At 34.9% G+C, this 16,759-nt stretch overlaps 2 protein-coding genes and 1 long non-coding RNA gene across 4 annotated transcripts; all 3 read left to right on the forward strand.

Moving 5' to 3' along the window:
- Positions 1-514: 514 nt before the first annotated feature.
- LOC140744891 (uncharacterized) lies at positions 515-3,428 on the forward strand. Of its 2 annotated transcripts, XR_012102599.1 has the most exons (3): positions 538-836; positions 1,176-1,388; positions 3,230-3,428. It is a non-coding gene; the product is annotated as an uncharacterized LOC140744891 (long non-coding RNA). The 2 variants fall into 2 exon arrangements; XR_012102598.1 differs by lacking the exon at positions 3,230-3,428 and having other exon boundaries at positions 515-836; positions 1,176-2,704.
- A 447-nt stretch (positions 3,429-3,875) lies between these two features.
- LOC140745148 (ribonuclease H2 subunit A-like) lies at positions 3,876-9,439 on the forward strand (the record flags this gene model as incomplete). Its single annotated transcript, XM_073076918.1, has 6 exons — positions 3,876-3,964; positions 4,046-4,665; positions 5,529-5,758; positions 7,304-7,447; positions 7,903-8,050; positions 9,110-9,439. Coding segments are annotated over 6 exons (1,509 nt in total), but the record flags the coding sequence as incomplete, so codon positions are not given.
- Positions 9,440-9,994: 555 nt separating this feature from the next.
- Positions 9,995-13,232, forward strand: LOC140744890 (uncharacterized). The gene is made up of 3 exons (XM_073076589.1): positions 9,995-11,610; positions 12,836-12,971; positions 13,137-13,232. The coding sequence occupies exons 1-3, from the start codon at positions 10,845-10,847 to the stop codon at positions 13,168-13,170; spliced, it is 936 nt and encodes a 311-aa protein (XP_072932690.1). The 5' UTR covers positions 9,995-10,844; the 3' UTR covers positions 13,171-13,232.
- Positions 13,233-16,759: the final 3,527 nt, after the last annotated feature.

The raw sequence follows: 16,759 nt of genomic DNA on the forward strand, positions 1-16,759 counted from the left end.
TCAACTTATGCAATTACAATGATATATTTATAGATCAATGTGCAATTATAATCATTTATTTAACAGTTACACAAGGGTAATCGAAGTCCAAACGAAATCAGGGTCATAATGTATATTTCATTTTGGTCATTGTAATGGTCTTTTTTTTTCAATAAATCCACGGAGGAAACGCAAACTGGTCAGTACACAGCAAACACCACGACACAAAAACAAATCAAACAATGGCGCCATTTATCATAATGGCGTTTTGATTTTTTACTGTCAAATCTGTCAGTGTAATTGTACGTTTAAAAATTACAAACATGTATAAAAAAATATGTATTACTGCCATCTGTATTGTTGTATCACATATTTTTTTTTAATCCGTGCGGAAATCTTGAAATTGCGTTTAGTATTTTTTTTATATTCCTATTATATTGTATTCAAAAATATATTTCCACATTATCCAAATAATATTATACCAAAATAAGCTAGTAACTTTGTAATTTTTAAACGTACAATTACAACTGACAGATTTGACAGTAAAAAATCAAAACGTCATTATCGTTTATGGCGACATTTTTTTTGTTGTTTCGTGGTGTTTACTGTGTTGTGTACTGACCAGTTTGTTTACTTTGTGGATTTATTGAAAAAAAAGACTTGCCTTTTCTCCTGACTTCGATTTGACCCTGATATATTGTGATATAGATTGTGATATTAGCTTTGTTTGGACTCCGATTACCTTCATATAACTGTTAACCTGGCTTTATTACTGGACCTACCGATTTTGCAAGTCTAACGGCTTAATACAATGGGTGCGCATAGAAAATGTTGTGTTCCTAATTGTGGTAATACACGTAAGTAATCTTTACAGATGCCTACTTTAATAGTCTCCTTCCACTTGCTGTCCGTGGACATACCCATGTACAGTAATGATTTTTCTATGTATTGTAATTCTTTTGTTAAGTTTATTGTTTATTACTTTTGGCGTATATAATACAAGTTAAAACATTACTTTCCTGCTGCTGGGCATGGGCCTCAGAATTAAATAGCTTTTAGTCAGTAGTCCACTTGAAATCCATGCTGAACTTCAAATACCAATAAAGGGGTACAGTTTGTGAGTTCATAAATTGCTTACAAATGTAAATGTGAAGTCTTTATTGGTATGAATCTCATTTTGAACTTGTTATTTACAGGTGAGAATGGTGTTTTACATAGATTTCCACATCCACTAAAAGACTGCAATCGCTTCCGGACATGGACTTTCGCCATTGGCGGAAACATACTCACCCTAGAAGACTTATATGTGTTCAATTATCGTAGAGTATGTCATTTGCATTTTGAAGAAAAATATTGGACCAGGAGTAAAATGCTGAGCAAAAATGCAGTACCTACTCTTCACTTAAAAGGTTTTTTAAGCTATTGCATAGCTTTTATCGCAGGCTTTGAGCGCGGCGACCGAATCAAGAAACTCCCTTACGAAAATAAAACCTAACACCCCCACTCCGCCTGCCATGTAGCTCGGCTGTGTGTTCACTTAACATGGTTTAAATTCTCAATATACATAAATTTTTCAAACTGGCCTTCAGGGCCAAACACCAAACTATAAGGATTAGCAAAAAATGCTGAAAGGAGTTACGAGGCCTATTTTGATAAAATCTAAAACTGCATCATTACTTTTTTAATATATCTTTTCCCTAGTCAGAAATCGAACGAGTTCATTCTCAATAAAAAAATACACCCTCTATATTATTCCACTATCTGATAGTGTTGCTTATAAGGATCAAATTCTGGGAAGTAATGATAAATGACAAATTAAAGGAAAAGCCTCAATTTTAAGAAAATACATATTTTTTCCATATAAAAGAAGAAGAAGGTCCCGGGTTCCAAATAAAAGACTTCTTGCTTCAATACGTGGACTGTATTTATTTTCTTTCTTACAAGTGTGTTTCTTCATCGGAGGCGTCGGAGGGAATGAATCCTCCTTACAAAAAAGCCCCTTTATATTCGTTTCGAGCGCGCCACAGGTGCGTGCGACCTTGCGAGGGCGTGTCCGATAGAGACAGCACTATCTATCGGACGGAGACAACAATTGCCCTCTCGCTCTTACTTATGTCTATCTCTTTTACATTTTATTTAATTCGAATAAAATAGCATTCTTTATTACTTATAAATTATTAGTAAATACACATTGAACAAACTTACAATATAAACAAACATACCTGCTACCTTATAACTAATACAATTTCCAATAAATTCTTAATAGTAAAACACTTTAAAATATGAGACAACCAAACAAAATAGAGATAAAATAGAAAAGACTAAGTGTCCGTTACATGACTTATGTATAATCCTAAAGAATTATACATAAGTCATAACATTGAAGTATTTGTTGGTTAATCAATTAATTCTTCCATGATATGACCATGACTTACAGCTTAGTATGAGAATGTAATAGGTTGGCACCTAAGTTCCTGTCGTTTTTAGGATTTAATTTAAATTAAAAATAGATAACTGATTAATTAGTAAATTCTTAGTTTTTGATGTTTACAACTTTGTTTCAACATTAAATATGATTTTCTATATTTCTTTGTCTTTGTGTTCTTTATTATGTATATAATAGAAACCATTAAACCAAGCACATGTACTATTTAGTACCTATTTTCCAGATATTTAGAGGATATCCCGAAAAACCTACATGTATTGTAAAATAATAAAAATATTTCTCATTTATTCTAGATAAAAAAAAATATGTTTTCTTATCGGTCACCACGCTCAAAAAGTGTAACTTTAATTAATATCAAAGAAAAAAATTACTGAATAAATAAATAAATAATTATAATTCCATACTTGACAAAAAAATGTTATGCAATAGTTTTACTGCGGCAGTCCCCGAGTTCCGCACGTTTTTCTTATTGATGTGAAACATCTATAGCCGCACGTAAAACCGATTTTTGGCGTGGCGACGCATGCCGCTTCGCCACGCTATATGATGGTATATATATACAGCCTATATGCAGTAGTGTGTACGGTGTGGCGACGCGTCGCCATGTGCAATCGACTGTGCGATTCTCTCCCACTCGATCTGGCGTTAAGCCATCTTTCTCGCTACACTGAGCTCGAATACCTATAGTGTATACTCCATAGTGTACACAGTGTTGTTTACTACAGTAAACATATAAACCTGTGTTTTACTTGAAAACAAATTATTTTTCTGATAATAAAATGTCTGACCGTGATAATTTTTTAGAGAGTGATCCTGTAAAGAAAGCAAAATCACACTATGACACACCATCAAGTCATCAGTAAGTTAATTAATTTTTTATAATTAAAGTATGCATTTATCTGTGCATTAAGCACGCGTATATTTGGTGTGTTTTGAGCGCCAGCAAATGTAAAATCTACTATCTTGGTAGATTAAAATTCACATAAATTTCATTGCATACAATGTTTTTAAATTATTTATTTATTTATTTATTTTTAATTAAAAGTGGGATTTTTTCGCTGGGCGAACACATCATCCCGTACAAACAAACTATTAAACACTATTTTAAATTATTAATTAATTTTAATTTCATTCTTATTGAAATTAATGCATTAAAACAATTGCTCAGAGAATAAATTTATTAAGACTGACAGAATTGTATTTCAAAATCAGCTGATGGCGTGCAGCGCACGAAAGTTTTTTCTTATTTGTTATAAATATTAACATTAAAAAATTAATTAATTTTTCTAATCATAGTGGCATTTATTGTGAAACATTCATTATTGATACTTATAATTTACGATTTTAGTAATATATTGAAATAACTAGCTAAGATTCTTGAGTTTACTAATATATTGAAGCCAATTTAAATTTTTCTGTATATTTTAATAACATATTTTTTATAAATATTTCAGAACCCAACAAGGGGTCACAAAATATTATTATTGAAACTGGACATCACCAAGATCAGTTAAACACAAGACATACTATTAATGTTATGTAAGATTTTGTAAATCTAATAGTACCAGAATATACTATTTTTTATTTAAGCTTCCTTTAACACTTATATATTTTTTTTAGAGTAAATAATAATAAAAAAGAACGTCAAAAACGATACAGGGAGCAGAACAGAGACAGATTAAAGCAGCGTGAAGCGGAAAGAAGAAAACGCATACAATATTCACAAAGTATTGCCGGACCATCTACCTCTTCAAAGACGAATAGAATAGAACTGAATAATGAAGAAATAATTACTGCTCAAAGTTCATCTGGTTCGGAAAAAATACAACCATCATCCATTCAAAGAAATGATCAAGGTAATGAACTAAATGCTCTCCAAAAAAAAAGAGAACGTCAACAAAGATACAGGGAGCAGAACAGAGATAAATTGAAACAACGTGAAGCGGAAAGAAGGAGGCGTCTACAAAATGCAGATGTGATTACAGAATTATCTACTTCTCCAAACATCGAATTTACAGAAATAATTAACAATCCAACAATAGATGAAATAGGTACAAATTTTTCTTGTTTTTTGGATTTGCAAATAATAGATAGTGTGGATTCGTTACAAACTATAGAAGACTATATAAAATCAAAAAGCAATTTTCAAAATTTCTTAAACAGTTCGGAGGTTCCATATATATGTAAATCGGAGCCATGCATCTTAGGGGTAGACGAAGCAGGGCGCGGACCTGTTTTGGGTAAGAGTGCATGAAATTTATAATATATCCTATTTTACACTTCAGTAATAAAGTATTTTCATTTTCATTTCATTGCCCTGTAAAGTATTTTCTCTATAGTCTGATTCATAATTAGGTGTCCAAAATGTAAACAAACAAATGTCACTGTCAAAATTAACAAGAAACAAAAACTTTCACAAACTCTACAAAAAACGAAAACTTTACAATTATTCACAATTTAACAAACGCGCTATGAAAACTATAATACATTTGAGTTCGATTACAATCACGAAAATGAATAACATTAGCTACGAAACTTAAAAATGACGGCACAAGAAATGTTATGGCGTCCGGTTGTGTTACCATTATCACATTTTAATTTTCAACCATAAACCTTGTTTTTATTATTATTACTCTATGGAACGAAATTGAGGTAATATAAATATTATAAAATGTGAATTAATCTTAATTTATTTATATTATTATTTTAATATCGTTGTATTAATTTAATATTGTCAAAAATAAGAAACTACCATTTGAAACTGACTTTCTTCATAGGTCAACAGCTTTGTTTACATTTTGGACACCTAATTATGAATCAGACTTTAGATAAATATATGACAGACATTACTACAAAAATAAACATTACTACAAAAAAGTCTTATAAAAGATATTCTATGGCATACAGAGTTGTAATGTTAATATTTTGTCCATTATTTATTTCTTATATGAGTTCTGATTGAATCCATATATCTATGCCAATCAATAATAATTTCTGTATTTTGTGTATAATGTTGTACTATTGAAAACACATTAATATTAAAATGAATAAATCACAAGTAAATATATTGTCAAGTACTTAATTACCAAATTGTATTTTCCAGGACCAATGGTGTATGGTGTGGTATATTGTCCACTAAGCAAAAATGATGTACTTAAATCACTTGGATGCGCAGATTCAAAAGCATTGACAAAAGAAAAACGTGATGACATATTAATGAAGATGCTCTCTGAGGAGAATGCTGTGAAGAATGTAGGCTGGGCTGCAGAAGTCATATCTCCCAATTATATATCTAACTCTATGTATAGAAGAGCTAAACGTTCTTTGAATGAGGTAACTGTTTATGTACTTGATTCAAAAAACATTGAATTGTAATTTTTATTTCAATATTTTAATGGATTACTGCAGTTTTTTGTATTGTTATTTGTTAACTGAATATCTCTCTGGCCTACTTTTTTTTCTAAATTTATTTTGCATTTAGTAGTGGTTAGAGATGGGCAAAGAACCCGGTTTAAACCCTGTGCAGGGTTTAAACCCAATAAATACCCGTTTATTTCCTCCCACTGGGTATTTATTTGGGTGTTTATAAAATGAGTTAATAAAATCTACACAAAGCTTTTAAAACAGTTCAAATGTTTATTTAATAGATATACTATAGGTTTTTACTGTATTTCTAATGTTTTTACATTTTTAAATATTACATTTTTAGGGGTTCATCTATTTTTATTACCTTTTTAATTACTATTTGTTTGACGAAACAAATAAGTATACCTCTCGTATACTATTGCACAGGTGGTGTGGGAATATGGGCATATAATGTAAAATGTAATTCTTACGTATCTTAATATCTTAATAATATAAACATTATTTTATAGATAATTTTATTTCGAGAAAAATTCAGAAACCCGAAAATTGTGACGTTTGACCCCGAATAAGTGCCGACACACACATCGATGAGGACTTTTGGAACTTTACTTGTGATGGTAAACCCAAGGTCTCTACGGAAATTTAGCTTTATGTTATTTGATTACTATTTTTATGTCTAAATTCACCGGACTATAAAAACTCCTCTATCAAAATGTTTCAATGTCATTTTCTGTAAATTAAGTAGAAAAAAGTAAAAAAAAAGTCTTCCCAAAGTTTAATCTATTATTGTTATTATCTTTGTTATTTTTGGTTTAACGACAAAAAGTTATAGAACTAAAATTATAGATAAATCAATTTGAAACCATAATTGTTCTTACTAAATTTCTGTGCGACAAATAGTTTGCCTGGTAGAGCGTAAAAACGCTTTGTTCCTCGGCCGCCATCTTGAAAAAAGGGACAATAGTTGGGACTCCACAAATTAGGATTTAACTGTACACTAAGCCCTTTACACTAATCATTGACATCTATAAAATATAATTGGTTCTTCGAAAATTGCAACCCAAATGCAAACACATCCGAATGGACTATAACAGCGTAGTTAAATGAAATATGTGCTTTTAGAGTGCATATTTAGTGAATTGTTTACAATATTATTTTAAAAATGATATTACACGAAGAAAATAAAAATATGAATGACAATAGTTTACACCCGCTGTTTGGGTGTTTATTTGGGTTTAAACCCTATTTCACCCAAAATACCCGGTTTAAACCCGTATCCACCCATTGGGTTTAAACCCTCTGCCCATCTCTAGTAGTGGTACATTCAGTAAATTGACCAAGATGAAACATATGATTGATGATTATTGAAAGGTTTTTTTTAAATATGTGAAAATCCCGGTTTTATACTCACAAGATGCTAAAACCAGTGTTCACTTGGCATATCAGGCCTTTACTTAAATGATTTTTTATTATATGTAATGTATATAAAAGCATTTTTTATATGACTTTCAGGTGTCTATGAATTCAGCTATTGGTTTGATCAAAAAAGTAGCGGAGATGGGGGCAAATATAAAAGAGGTGTATGTGGACACAGTCGGGCCTCCAGAAAAGTACCAGGCTAAGCTTAGTGAAATATTTCCTGATTATATAATTACTGTAAGTATGCTATAGATTTTTTCAAACGATTTTTTTTTAATTTTTTTTAATACATACCTTTTTAAAATCCTGGGCAGATTTATGCACGTTAACCTAGTCACAGTTCACTGGTACATTTAAATAGACAATGTGTTTATTTGGGATGTTTAAAATTAACATTAGGGTAACAAAAACAGTTTTTTTCCACAATGACTTATCTTGTCATGAAGATTTTGTAATAAATATAATATAAGCTAACAGTGAAGTGTAATACTGCACTAATAGATATTGAAGCGGCACGATGAAAGATGCTCCAGACATCCACCAATTTGGTGATAAACTTATGCCCAGCAATGAGACATAAATGGCTGGAGCATTATTGATATTGTATAAGAAATTATTATTGTGGTTGTTATAAGGAATTCACTTGAAAATTTAATTACAAATCTAATCAGTACTATGTAAATTGGTTTCAGGTTGCAAAAAAAGCTGATTCCATTTACCCCATAGTCTCCGCAGCTAGTATTGTGGCGAAAGTGACTAGAGATCGTGCACTCAAGGTGTGGCAGTTCCATGAAGGAATAGATTTGGATCACACACAATTTGGTAGTGGTTATCCTGGAGGTGAGATTTAATCTAAGTCATATATATCATATCGCAGTGTATTTCCAAAAAATGTATAGACTTAAACTAGTCTGTGATGTTTTTCGGGTTTTAGAGTTCACGCATATCTTATTTACATAGACACATGTGCAAAGTGTACGTTCAGCCTTAATGTGCGTCTATTAGGCACAAATCAATTGAAAGTAATCAAGCATAAGTAATATTTAACATAATTGTAGTTCAATAAAGGAAGCTGACGATTGCGACCTGTGTTTACCCTCGACGCCTTCTAAAATAAAGGCGGCAATATTCTTTGTGTTAGTGTCATTAAGAATTAAATAGGCACTTGGCATGCGTCGAAGATTCCAAAAAATCCATCAGTGTTGGACACTGTTTGCTTATCAACTTTATCAAGCATGCTTGATTCGGATATTTCACGACAAACATTTTCTATGTATGAAGCAAGAAATAGAAAATGGTTTCCTCGATAATCCATACAACGTTGCATTCGACGAACCATTAAGAAGCAGTAGGCACATTTCTTTTTTAATGCAACAGCTTTTCAGTGTCTGTAAACATTTTACTCTTTGCAAGTTTTCTTTTTTTTTGTGAGTAAATTTATGCCTTCATGTCTACGCTATTGTGAATTTGGTTACTCTTCAGGGGTAAACATTCACTGTATACTGTATCATGGATTTGAATTTCGTTATTTATCGTGGCACTATCTCCGAATTTTAAAAACATTTCGTGTCATCAATGAATGTCATAGCATTTCTGCATTCCAATCAAGAACGTGTATTTTTAGGCATAAATATTCAAAATAGACCGCCCCAAACTTCTAGTCCGCTCTGAAGTTTTGCGCGTGTCTGCAGGTGTACTCATATACTTCGTAACAACGTAAGGGCACACTAACCGCGCTATGTACCCCGCTGGCAAGAGCGGGCAGCGTTTCGTTCCGCTAATATCTACAATTTGCTGTTGCGATGCGACTCGTTTCTATATTCAGAGCGGACTAGAAGTTTGGCGCGGACTTTACCGCTATTAGCATTCGAGAATAAAATGTTATATTATGTGTTTTAGATCCATTGACGAAGAAATTCATACGGGAGCAAATTGACAACGTTTTTGGATATCCATTGCTCGTGAGGTTCAGTTGGTCGACGGCGGAGTTGATGCTGCAAGAGAAAGCAGTCACGTGCACCTTCGAAGAAATCGAGGAACCCGGCAGTACGAAAAAATCTGGCACCAAATCAATTAGTACTTTCTTTTCACAAAAGAATGAGGATGTTAAACCGAAGAGAAAAAGGCATAAATTTTTCGATGAAAGATGTTTGACTATGGATAATTGTTTTGAATAATAAGTACTTGTTGAATATAAGAGTAATTGAATAAATTTATATTTTTATTGGGTATCTGGATTTTTCTTTACTTACCTAAGCGCATCGTATTTGCCTGAGAAACTTACGTTAGGTTAAAAGTTTAATCATATGTCACCGGAAAATATTATATTTCACAAAATATTACGCATGTGGATACTTATTACATACAGTTATAATGATCAAAGATTCTGTAAATTATCGTTGTATAAATGTGAAGAATAAAAAGACAAATGACGTAATTATTTATTTTCCGTGTATTTAAATTAATTTACGTGGTAAATGTGATCAGAGCTGGATTAACCCTATATGGGCCTGTAGGCAATACAATTCTCGGGCCCCTTTTCTTTACCTACTCTGACTGACTAAATAATGTTTTTTTTTTTGCCTTCTACCCACATTCCTGAATACAATTCCCGATATAGGCATGGATGACGTCCTAAGGGCGGGTTCAGACATACGCAGGCTCTATGCGTGCTCAACGCGGGTTGGCTGCGTGTTAGTACGGAGTCTGCAGTGGGCCGCTGTCGATCCTGGGCCCCTAGGCAGTTGCCTACTCTGCCTTAAGGTTAATCCGGCTCTGAATGTGATGTTGTTTGTGTAGTATTTATAGATTGGAACGTCGAATTTTCATGAATGGAGCCCTCTACAAAATATCAATCAAATACCGCATCAGCCCTTGAATTTGAAATCAATGCGAACTTAGAATAATAAATCTTGCATTTTCATTTAACTCTGAGTGAAATTGCATTGTTGAGCAGTAGAAATCGGCGAAAATTTAAATGCAATTATGCTGTGGTCGTCTTTCTATACTGTGTAACATAAATTTGTCATCTTGGCTAATTTCCAAATAAGATTTTTGTGTTACCAAATTTTACGTGCCTTTCATTTAAATTCAAGTCGTAGCTTAAGTATTGTGCGTACTGCTATGTTTGTTCTTATGCTCTTATTGATTGCTATGCCTAGTAAGGTAAAAGTATGTCTATCATCTATTTATAAAGATTTACGTGTTGTGATATTTTCATGAATATTCATTAAAGTTTGCCCTGGATTTAAAATTTCTTAATTGTTCTTAATAAAAGTTTCTATAACACAAGTCGACTTTCACAAGAAAATTACGGCCTAATAACGATTTCTTTATGCAATGAATGGCTAAGTCATGGGGCAGTTCATCCTACAAGGTGAGCTGCCGGGGCGGGCTGGTCTCTAAGGTCTATTAGCATGCGCAGTGCGGCGCACGCGCACCTACTTACCATGAGCAATGCGGAACGCACTCGGGGTCACTTGGAGAATTTAATTGTGTTCCATTATCATATTTAGGTTCTTTTACGGTAAGTCAAAAGTGAAAACTGAATGGGACTCAATGTCGCTTGTCATTCGTCAGTCGCGATCGATGGAGACAACTTCTTTCTTTCGGTAGCTCAAGGATTACTCGCAAAATGGCATTTATTCGATATTTTGCGATAGTGTTATCTTTAAGCGCTTGTGCATCGGCCATCCTGGGGCCGTCTGGTAACGGTACAAAGTCGATATCGAAAACTGATACGTACTTGGACGCTTATTCCAAGTCGCGCATCGAGGCAGAAAAAGCTAAGCAGGGTGTTATAATCATAACTGCAAAGGATGGAGAAAAGAAGATCTCGAATCGCGACGACAGCTATAGTTCCGGATATGATTACAATCCGTCATCTTCAAATGGGGATAGTTACAGCGGATATGGATCGTCTAGTTCCTCTGGGCCATCGCCCTCTAACAGTTACTTGCCTCCTTCGAGTTATGGACCACCGGTGAAGTTCGAATCCGATATCACTTACAATGCTCCTACGAATACGTATGGTCCACCTGCACCCAGTTATGGACCTCCAGCGCAGACGTACGGCCCTCCGGCACCGACGTATGGACCTCCCTCTTTCTCATATGGCCCTCCGATCCACAAACCGCTGGCACCCGTGTATGGCCCTCCCTTAAAGCCTTCTTATGGAATTCCTTACACTGCACCTGGTCTAGGATTCTTGGACAAGCTCTCTCTTAAATTAGACATATTGACGATCGCAAAATTAATGCTGAAATTCCTCATATTCAAGAAAATCGTGACAATGATTGCTGTAGTGTGCATGTTGTTGGTGATACCCAAACTTATCACGTTCAAGAAAGATGGTAACCAGAACAACGATGAGGATGATCGTCAGTTTGGAGGCAGTAATGGTAAGTTTATTATTTCTTATTAATCGTATCTGCATCTGAAAGTTTGATATATTATACGTTACAACAATGTAAAATGTTGATAGAGAAACGAAGAATATCAAGAGATGAGTCCTATATTCATAATTGGTCCACATTTAATTAACTTGTGTACCTATATGATATTTAATCTAAATTTCTAAAATATAAATTTTATAAAATTTTGTAAATTTTGGAATTACCAAAGTATGGTATAATTATAGTAACTGATCTAAAAGTTAACTTGGAATTTTGAAAAGGACCTAGTAATAATGACAAATACGTACTTTGAAAACTAGTTTTGAGGTAGATAGATATTAGATACCTAACTGTATATAAAATTTATTATCCTAAGTAGAAAATGAAAATATTGAATTTAAAGAGTAGAAATATCACAATACTCAATTATTTAAAGGGCGTGTTGATATGTGGCAGTAACCTATCGGAAGTGATTCATTAAATTAAGAAATATTTGTTCCTCGGATGGGTGGATTTTATTTTTGTTAAACCTTAACGGTGGCTGTAGGGAAGATGAAGGATCTGAAATAAGTGTCAAAGTAAGGTTGCCCATTAACCCTTATCTCTATCTCTATTCGGGGTTACGCTCGTGGCAGATAGGATACTAGTTGATAAAATTTGAGTATAATTTTAATTTTAAAAATTTACTAGGTGTATTTGGATTTTGAACCATTTTACTAAGTCATCGGTTTCGGTCAGGGACCGTATCTTCGCAAGGTAGAGCGAACCCATATAAGTCGATCAAGCTTCGGCTGGTAAACGTTCCACCGCTTATATAAGTATTTAGTATTTTATATAGTGTACTTCACAAACCCTTAAAATGCTTATTTCGCCTAAATCACACGAGTGAGTGAGTCAAGAATATTAAAATCACCGTAGAAGAGGAATTTCAAGGAAAACACTGTTGACCATCTCCTGATTTTAGGCGCCTTTTTCAATGTACATAGGAAGCGAGGTTCTATTTGGGTTGCTATTCAATACTTTATTATATCTATAAGTAGGTATCAGGTCGGCTCGGGAATGACTCCTTCTATTTTTGGGTCGGCCTCTGGACTTCTAAGAATATTTGGTTAACGGGCTTACCAATTTAGATTAATTAAAAGTGATATACTTACCTACTATTATGCGAACAGAGACTTTAAACCTTCAAAGATTGTCCTGTAATAGTCAAAGATATTTTGTTGATTTTCAGTTGCAGAGTTGAACTCAGTGCACCAATTGTTTGAGCGCGCGATGTCAGTGTATGGTAACCAGCAGCCGACCTGCGGCATCACGTGTCGCTTGCGCAAGGTTATCGACGACATATACGAATTCCAGCCTTATTTCAGGTCAGTTAAAGCATAATGCACAAGTTAACACACGCTTAACATGTGTTCAGTTTGTTGTAGAAATGTAGATTAAACATAACTTTACGTAATCAGATCAACGTGATCTATGAGTACAATTCATGTGTACTTGAACTGTTAATCACTGTAATTATTTCGTCATTGCAGGGAGAGTCCGGCGAGATCCGGCGAGGCTGCGTAAATGCTCACAATAGGCGATTAGTGTGCCATTAGCCGTTAAAACTAGCGTAAATTGAGGCTACCCTAATTTATTAATTTATTTATTGTATTAATTTTATTGAAATATAGTTAAAGTGTTAAAATTATTGTATTATATTTCTTTTTCCTATAATCGATCATTCAGTGTCATATTTGAAAACATTATGAAACTGGTGGTTATATTTTTTTAATTTATTCATTTTTCGGTATATATTATTACTACATACAATTTAAAAACTTAAGGTATGACTAAAGAAGCGACGACAAAATAATACATAATTCCAACGTAAGGGTAGGAAACCCTATAGCGAATGCTTAAGGCTGGATTCCTGCTTAATTTGAGTATGGTTATCGATAATCCATGGTGCACTTCGTTACCGTTTCCCTAAGTACAACCCTTTTCAAGTAGAATATGAGATACATTTCTCATTAATATAAATAATGTAGAAGTACATAACTACATACATGATATCTCATTCAATACCGACATTCGTACTCAATCATGACGCCGGTTCCTTAGTGGACAGTGGACAGTCCTTGGTATTAACAAACATTGAAATAGAATAACAAAAATGATTATTCGATAACATGTGGTATACCACATGTTATCGAATAATCATTTTTGTAGTATTCTCCAAAAAAAAAAAACATTTTAAATTCAATCTATGTATAAACAGTAAAATAATCATGTAAATTTCCCTTGTGCATTTTTATATAAAGTTTATCTTATTGTTTTCGTTAAATTTTGTCATTTTGATTACTAAAATTGTAACAATTTCCTCTTAATATTTTATGCAGTTAAGAATGAAACATCGTAAGTATACAGCTTCAAGTACTTATAACTTTCATCTAATGTAACTGTTTGCCGATTACGGAAGACATCTTTCTTACGTTAAATGCGTAGGTATTGGAAAGAAGAAAATGATTCAATGTTTTCACTATTGTTGTACTGTTTCGGTGAAATTCTACTTTCCCCTTATCCAGTTTGGGATCAAAGACCGAAACCCTGCCTAACAATGCTACACACAGTACCGTAAGCAACGATCTCTGCATACTAATACGGACTTCAATACATCGATTCAATGCTTCATTGCTACCCGAGGGGCAGCGATAGCAAGGTTCAAGTATGACAGTGATTAGTCGGTTTCTAATGTCTCTATTAGAGATCGTGGAATAAATACCTATGTAGGTTTGTAAGACTAGTTGGACCTTGTTAAGGTTTATTTAAATGTTTTATTTAAATAAGTTTGGTAGTTACTGGAATTTAGTATTTTGTAGTGTGCTAATATCATATCTACAGATATGATATCTAATTGTGTTATGATCTACTGAAGTGTGCAATAAAGAATCTATCTATCTATCTAGATATGATATTAAATTAAATAGGTGACTTGGCTGATGGAGATAATATTTCTTCAACTAAAAGTATAATTTAATGAAAAAAAATGTCTGCAACAGTAAAAGCATCGCGAAGCGGATTAAGCTCATAGGAGTCCTAGGGCGGAAATGTTAAATGAGATTCCCTGCCCCCCTCCCCCTCAGTCCGCCACTGAGTAATAGTTCGGGATAATTTCATGAAAGCTTATAGGTATAAACTACTTAGTACAACAGAAAAAAATGAATCATGCGAAGAATTAATTTTCGAAGTCTCGTACAAAATGTACAAATCTCTGTTCCTAGAAGTTTCTTATATAAACAACATAATTATTTTTTGTGACTTTATCCTTACATTAATTGAATGTCATCTGATCTGTCTGTGTGTATAGTCAATCCTGAGGATAATTTAAGCCAATTTAAACAATTGAGGCCCAAGTAGAGACTACAGCTGTGGGCAGTTAAATAAAATTTAGGGAAGTATTTGACGGAAATTCAAACGCTGTGCCCAAAAGTGATTTATTTCCGTATGAATCATTGTCAAACACTTGCAATTTATATTTAACTTACTTTGTTATTTAGTATGTAGGTATGGGCATTTGGGGTGTAGTGGATGGCCCAGTAATAATTGTTGATCGACACATCAAGTGTGTAACAATTCGAATGCACTGAGGCTGTCCATAATCTCTCCACTAGAGGCTCCTCGTAGCTGCAGTGTACGCAGCGGCCACACCCTGGTAACCACTTCGATCAGTGGGCTAAACCTAGTGGAGGGGGCTGTGAGAATCAAGTCACCACAGCTCGATTCAGTAGACCTACTGAGATGTACACGAAGTCTCCATCGGCAAGGAAGGCGAGCACAGTCGATAGGCAATGCTAACGGTGACCGCGGCGATGGAGCAAGGTGACGTGATGTGCCTTTAAGGGCGCCATTCAAGGTCTTTAAATGACTGGCGGCCAATTCACTGCATTCTTGCTACCTCCGATCGTGCCGGGAAACTGGCCCATTGGACAAAGGTAGCATGGGACAAGAGAGTGAGTTTGCACCTGCGCAACTGCTTACTCACTATAATCAACTCTCGCGTAGAAGAACCTCGGCTAGGCTTTCGGATAATTGAGTAAAAGTCCTATGGCGATGGAGTGATGGCAGTGGGAGCTCGGAGCACGGTGTACCCGACTCTTAGTTATCACTCTGCACATAAGGCGGTCAGATGAGAGTGGTCGCTCCTGGTTTCGACTGAGGCGAGAAAACGGGTTCGGCAGCACATCTGACGACTAAGCAGCCCTATTCAGGATCGCTCTGCTTACCCCTGCATAGGGGAAGGGCCTAGAAAAGGTGGCCTAAACATAGTTCGTCTCCCCCCCACATCCTAATGGCAAACCGCGGTCATTGGGCACCGATCAAGCGCGGTCGAAATTGCTACAGGAAACATAAAATACAGCGTCAATTTAACTTCGCTACGTGGAACATTCGTACGCTCCTGGACAATCCCTCCAACTTATGCCCGGAGCGTAAGACCGCACTTATAGCTAGAGAATTATCAAGGTACAACATAGACATTGCTGCACTAAACGAGACCCATCTAGCGGAATCCGGCGAGCTCTGCGAGGGTGGCGGTGGTTATACCTACTACTGGATGGGGAAACCCTCGACTGTTCGTGCAAGCAGCGGAGTGGGCTTTGCTATTAAAACAAAACTTGCACAGTCCCTTCTTGAAACACCTAAAGGTATTAATGATAGGCTCATGACGCTGCGCCTTCACATCAGCGATAACAAGTACTTACATCTGATAAGTGTTTATGCGCCTACAATGACCTACAGTGATGAAGAAAAACTTCAATTCTACGATGATCTCCGCATAATTTTACGCGGTATCCCACCGAGTGATAAAGTCTTATTAATGGGTGACTTTAATGCCAGAGTCGGATCTGACCACCAGGCTTGGCAGCAAGTCCTCGGTAGACACGGTGTAGGTAAATGTAACACTAATGGAAGTCTTCTCCTATCACTATGTGCAGAATTTAATCTCAGTGTGACAAATACGTTCTTTCGTATGCCAGATAAATTTAAAACATCGTGGATGCACCCGCGCTCTAAGCATTGGCACCTTATCGACTATGTAATTGTGCGGAGAGCCGACTTAAAGGACGTACTTGTTACAAGAGCAATGCGAGGGGCGGAAGGATGGACTGACCAT

This window comes from Epargyreus clarus, unplaced genomic scaffold (assembly GCF_041222505.1).
Source record: "Epargyreus clarus isolate Ecla_fem2 unplaced genomic scaffold, WU_Ecla_fem_2.2 ptg000009l, whole genome shotgun sequence".
NCBI lineage: Eukaryota > Metazoa > Arthropoda > Insecta > Lepidoptera > Hesperiidae > Epargyreus > Epargyreus clarus.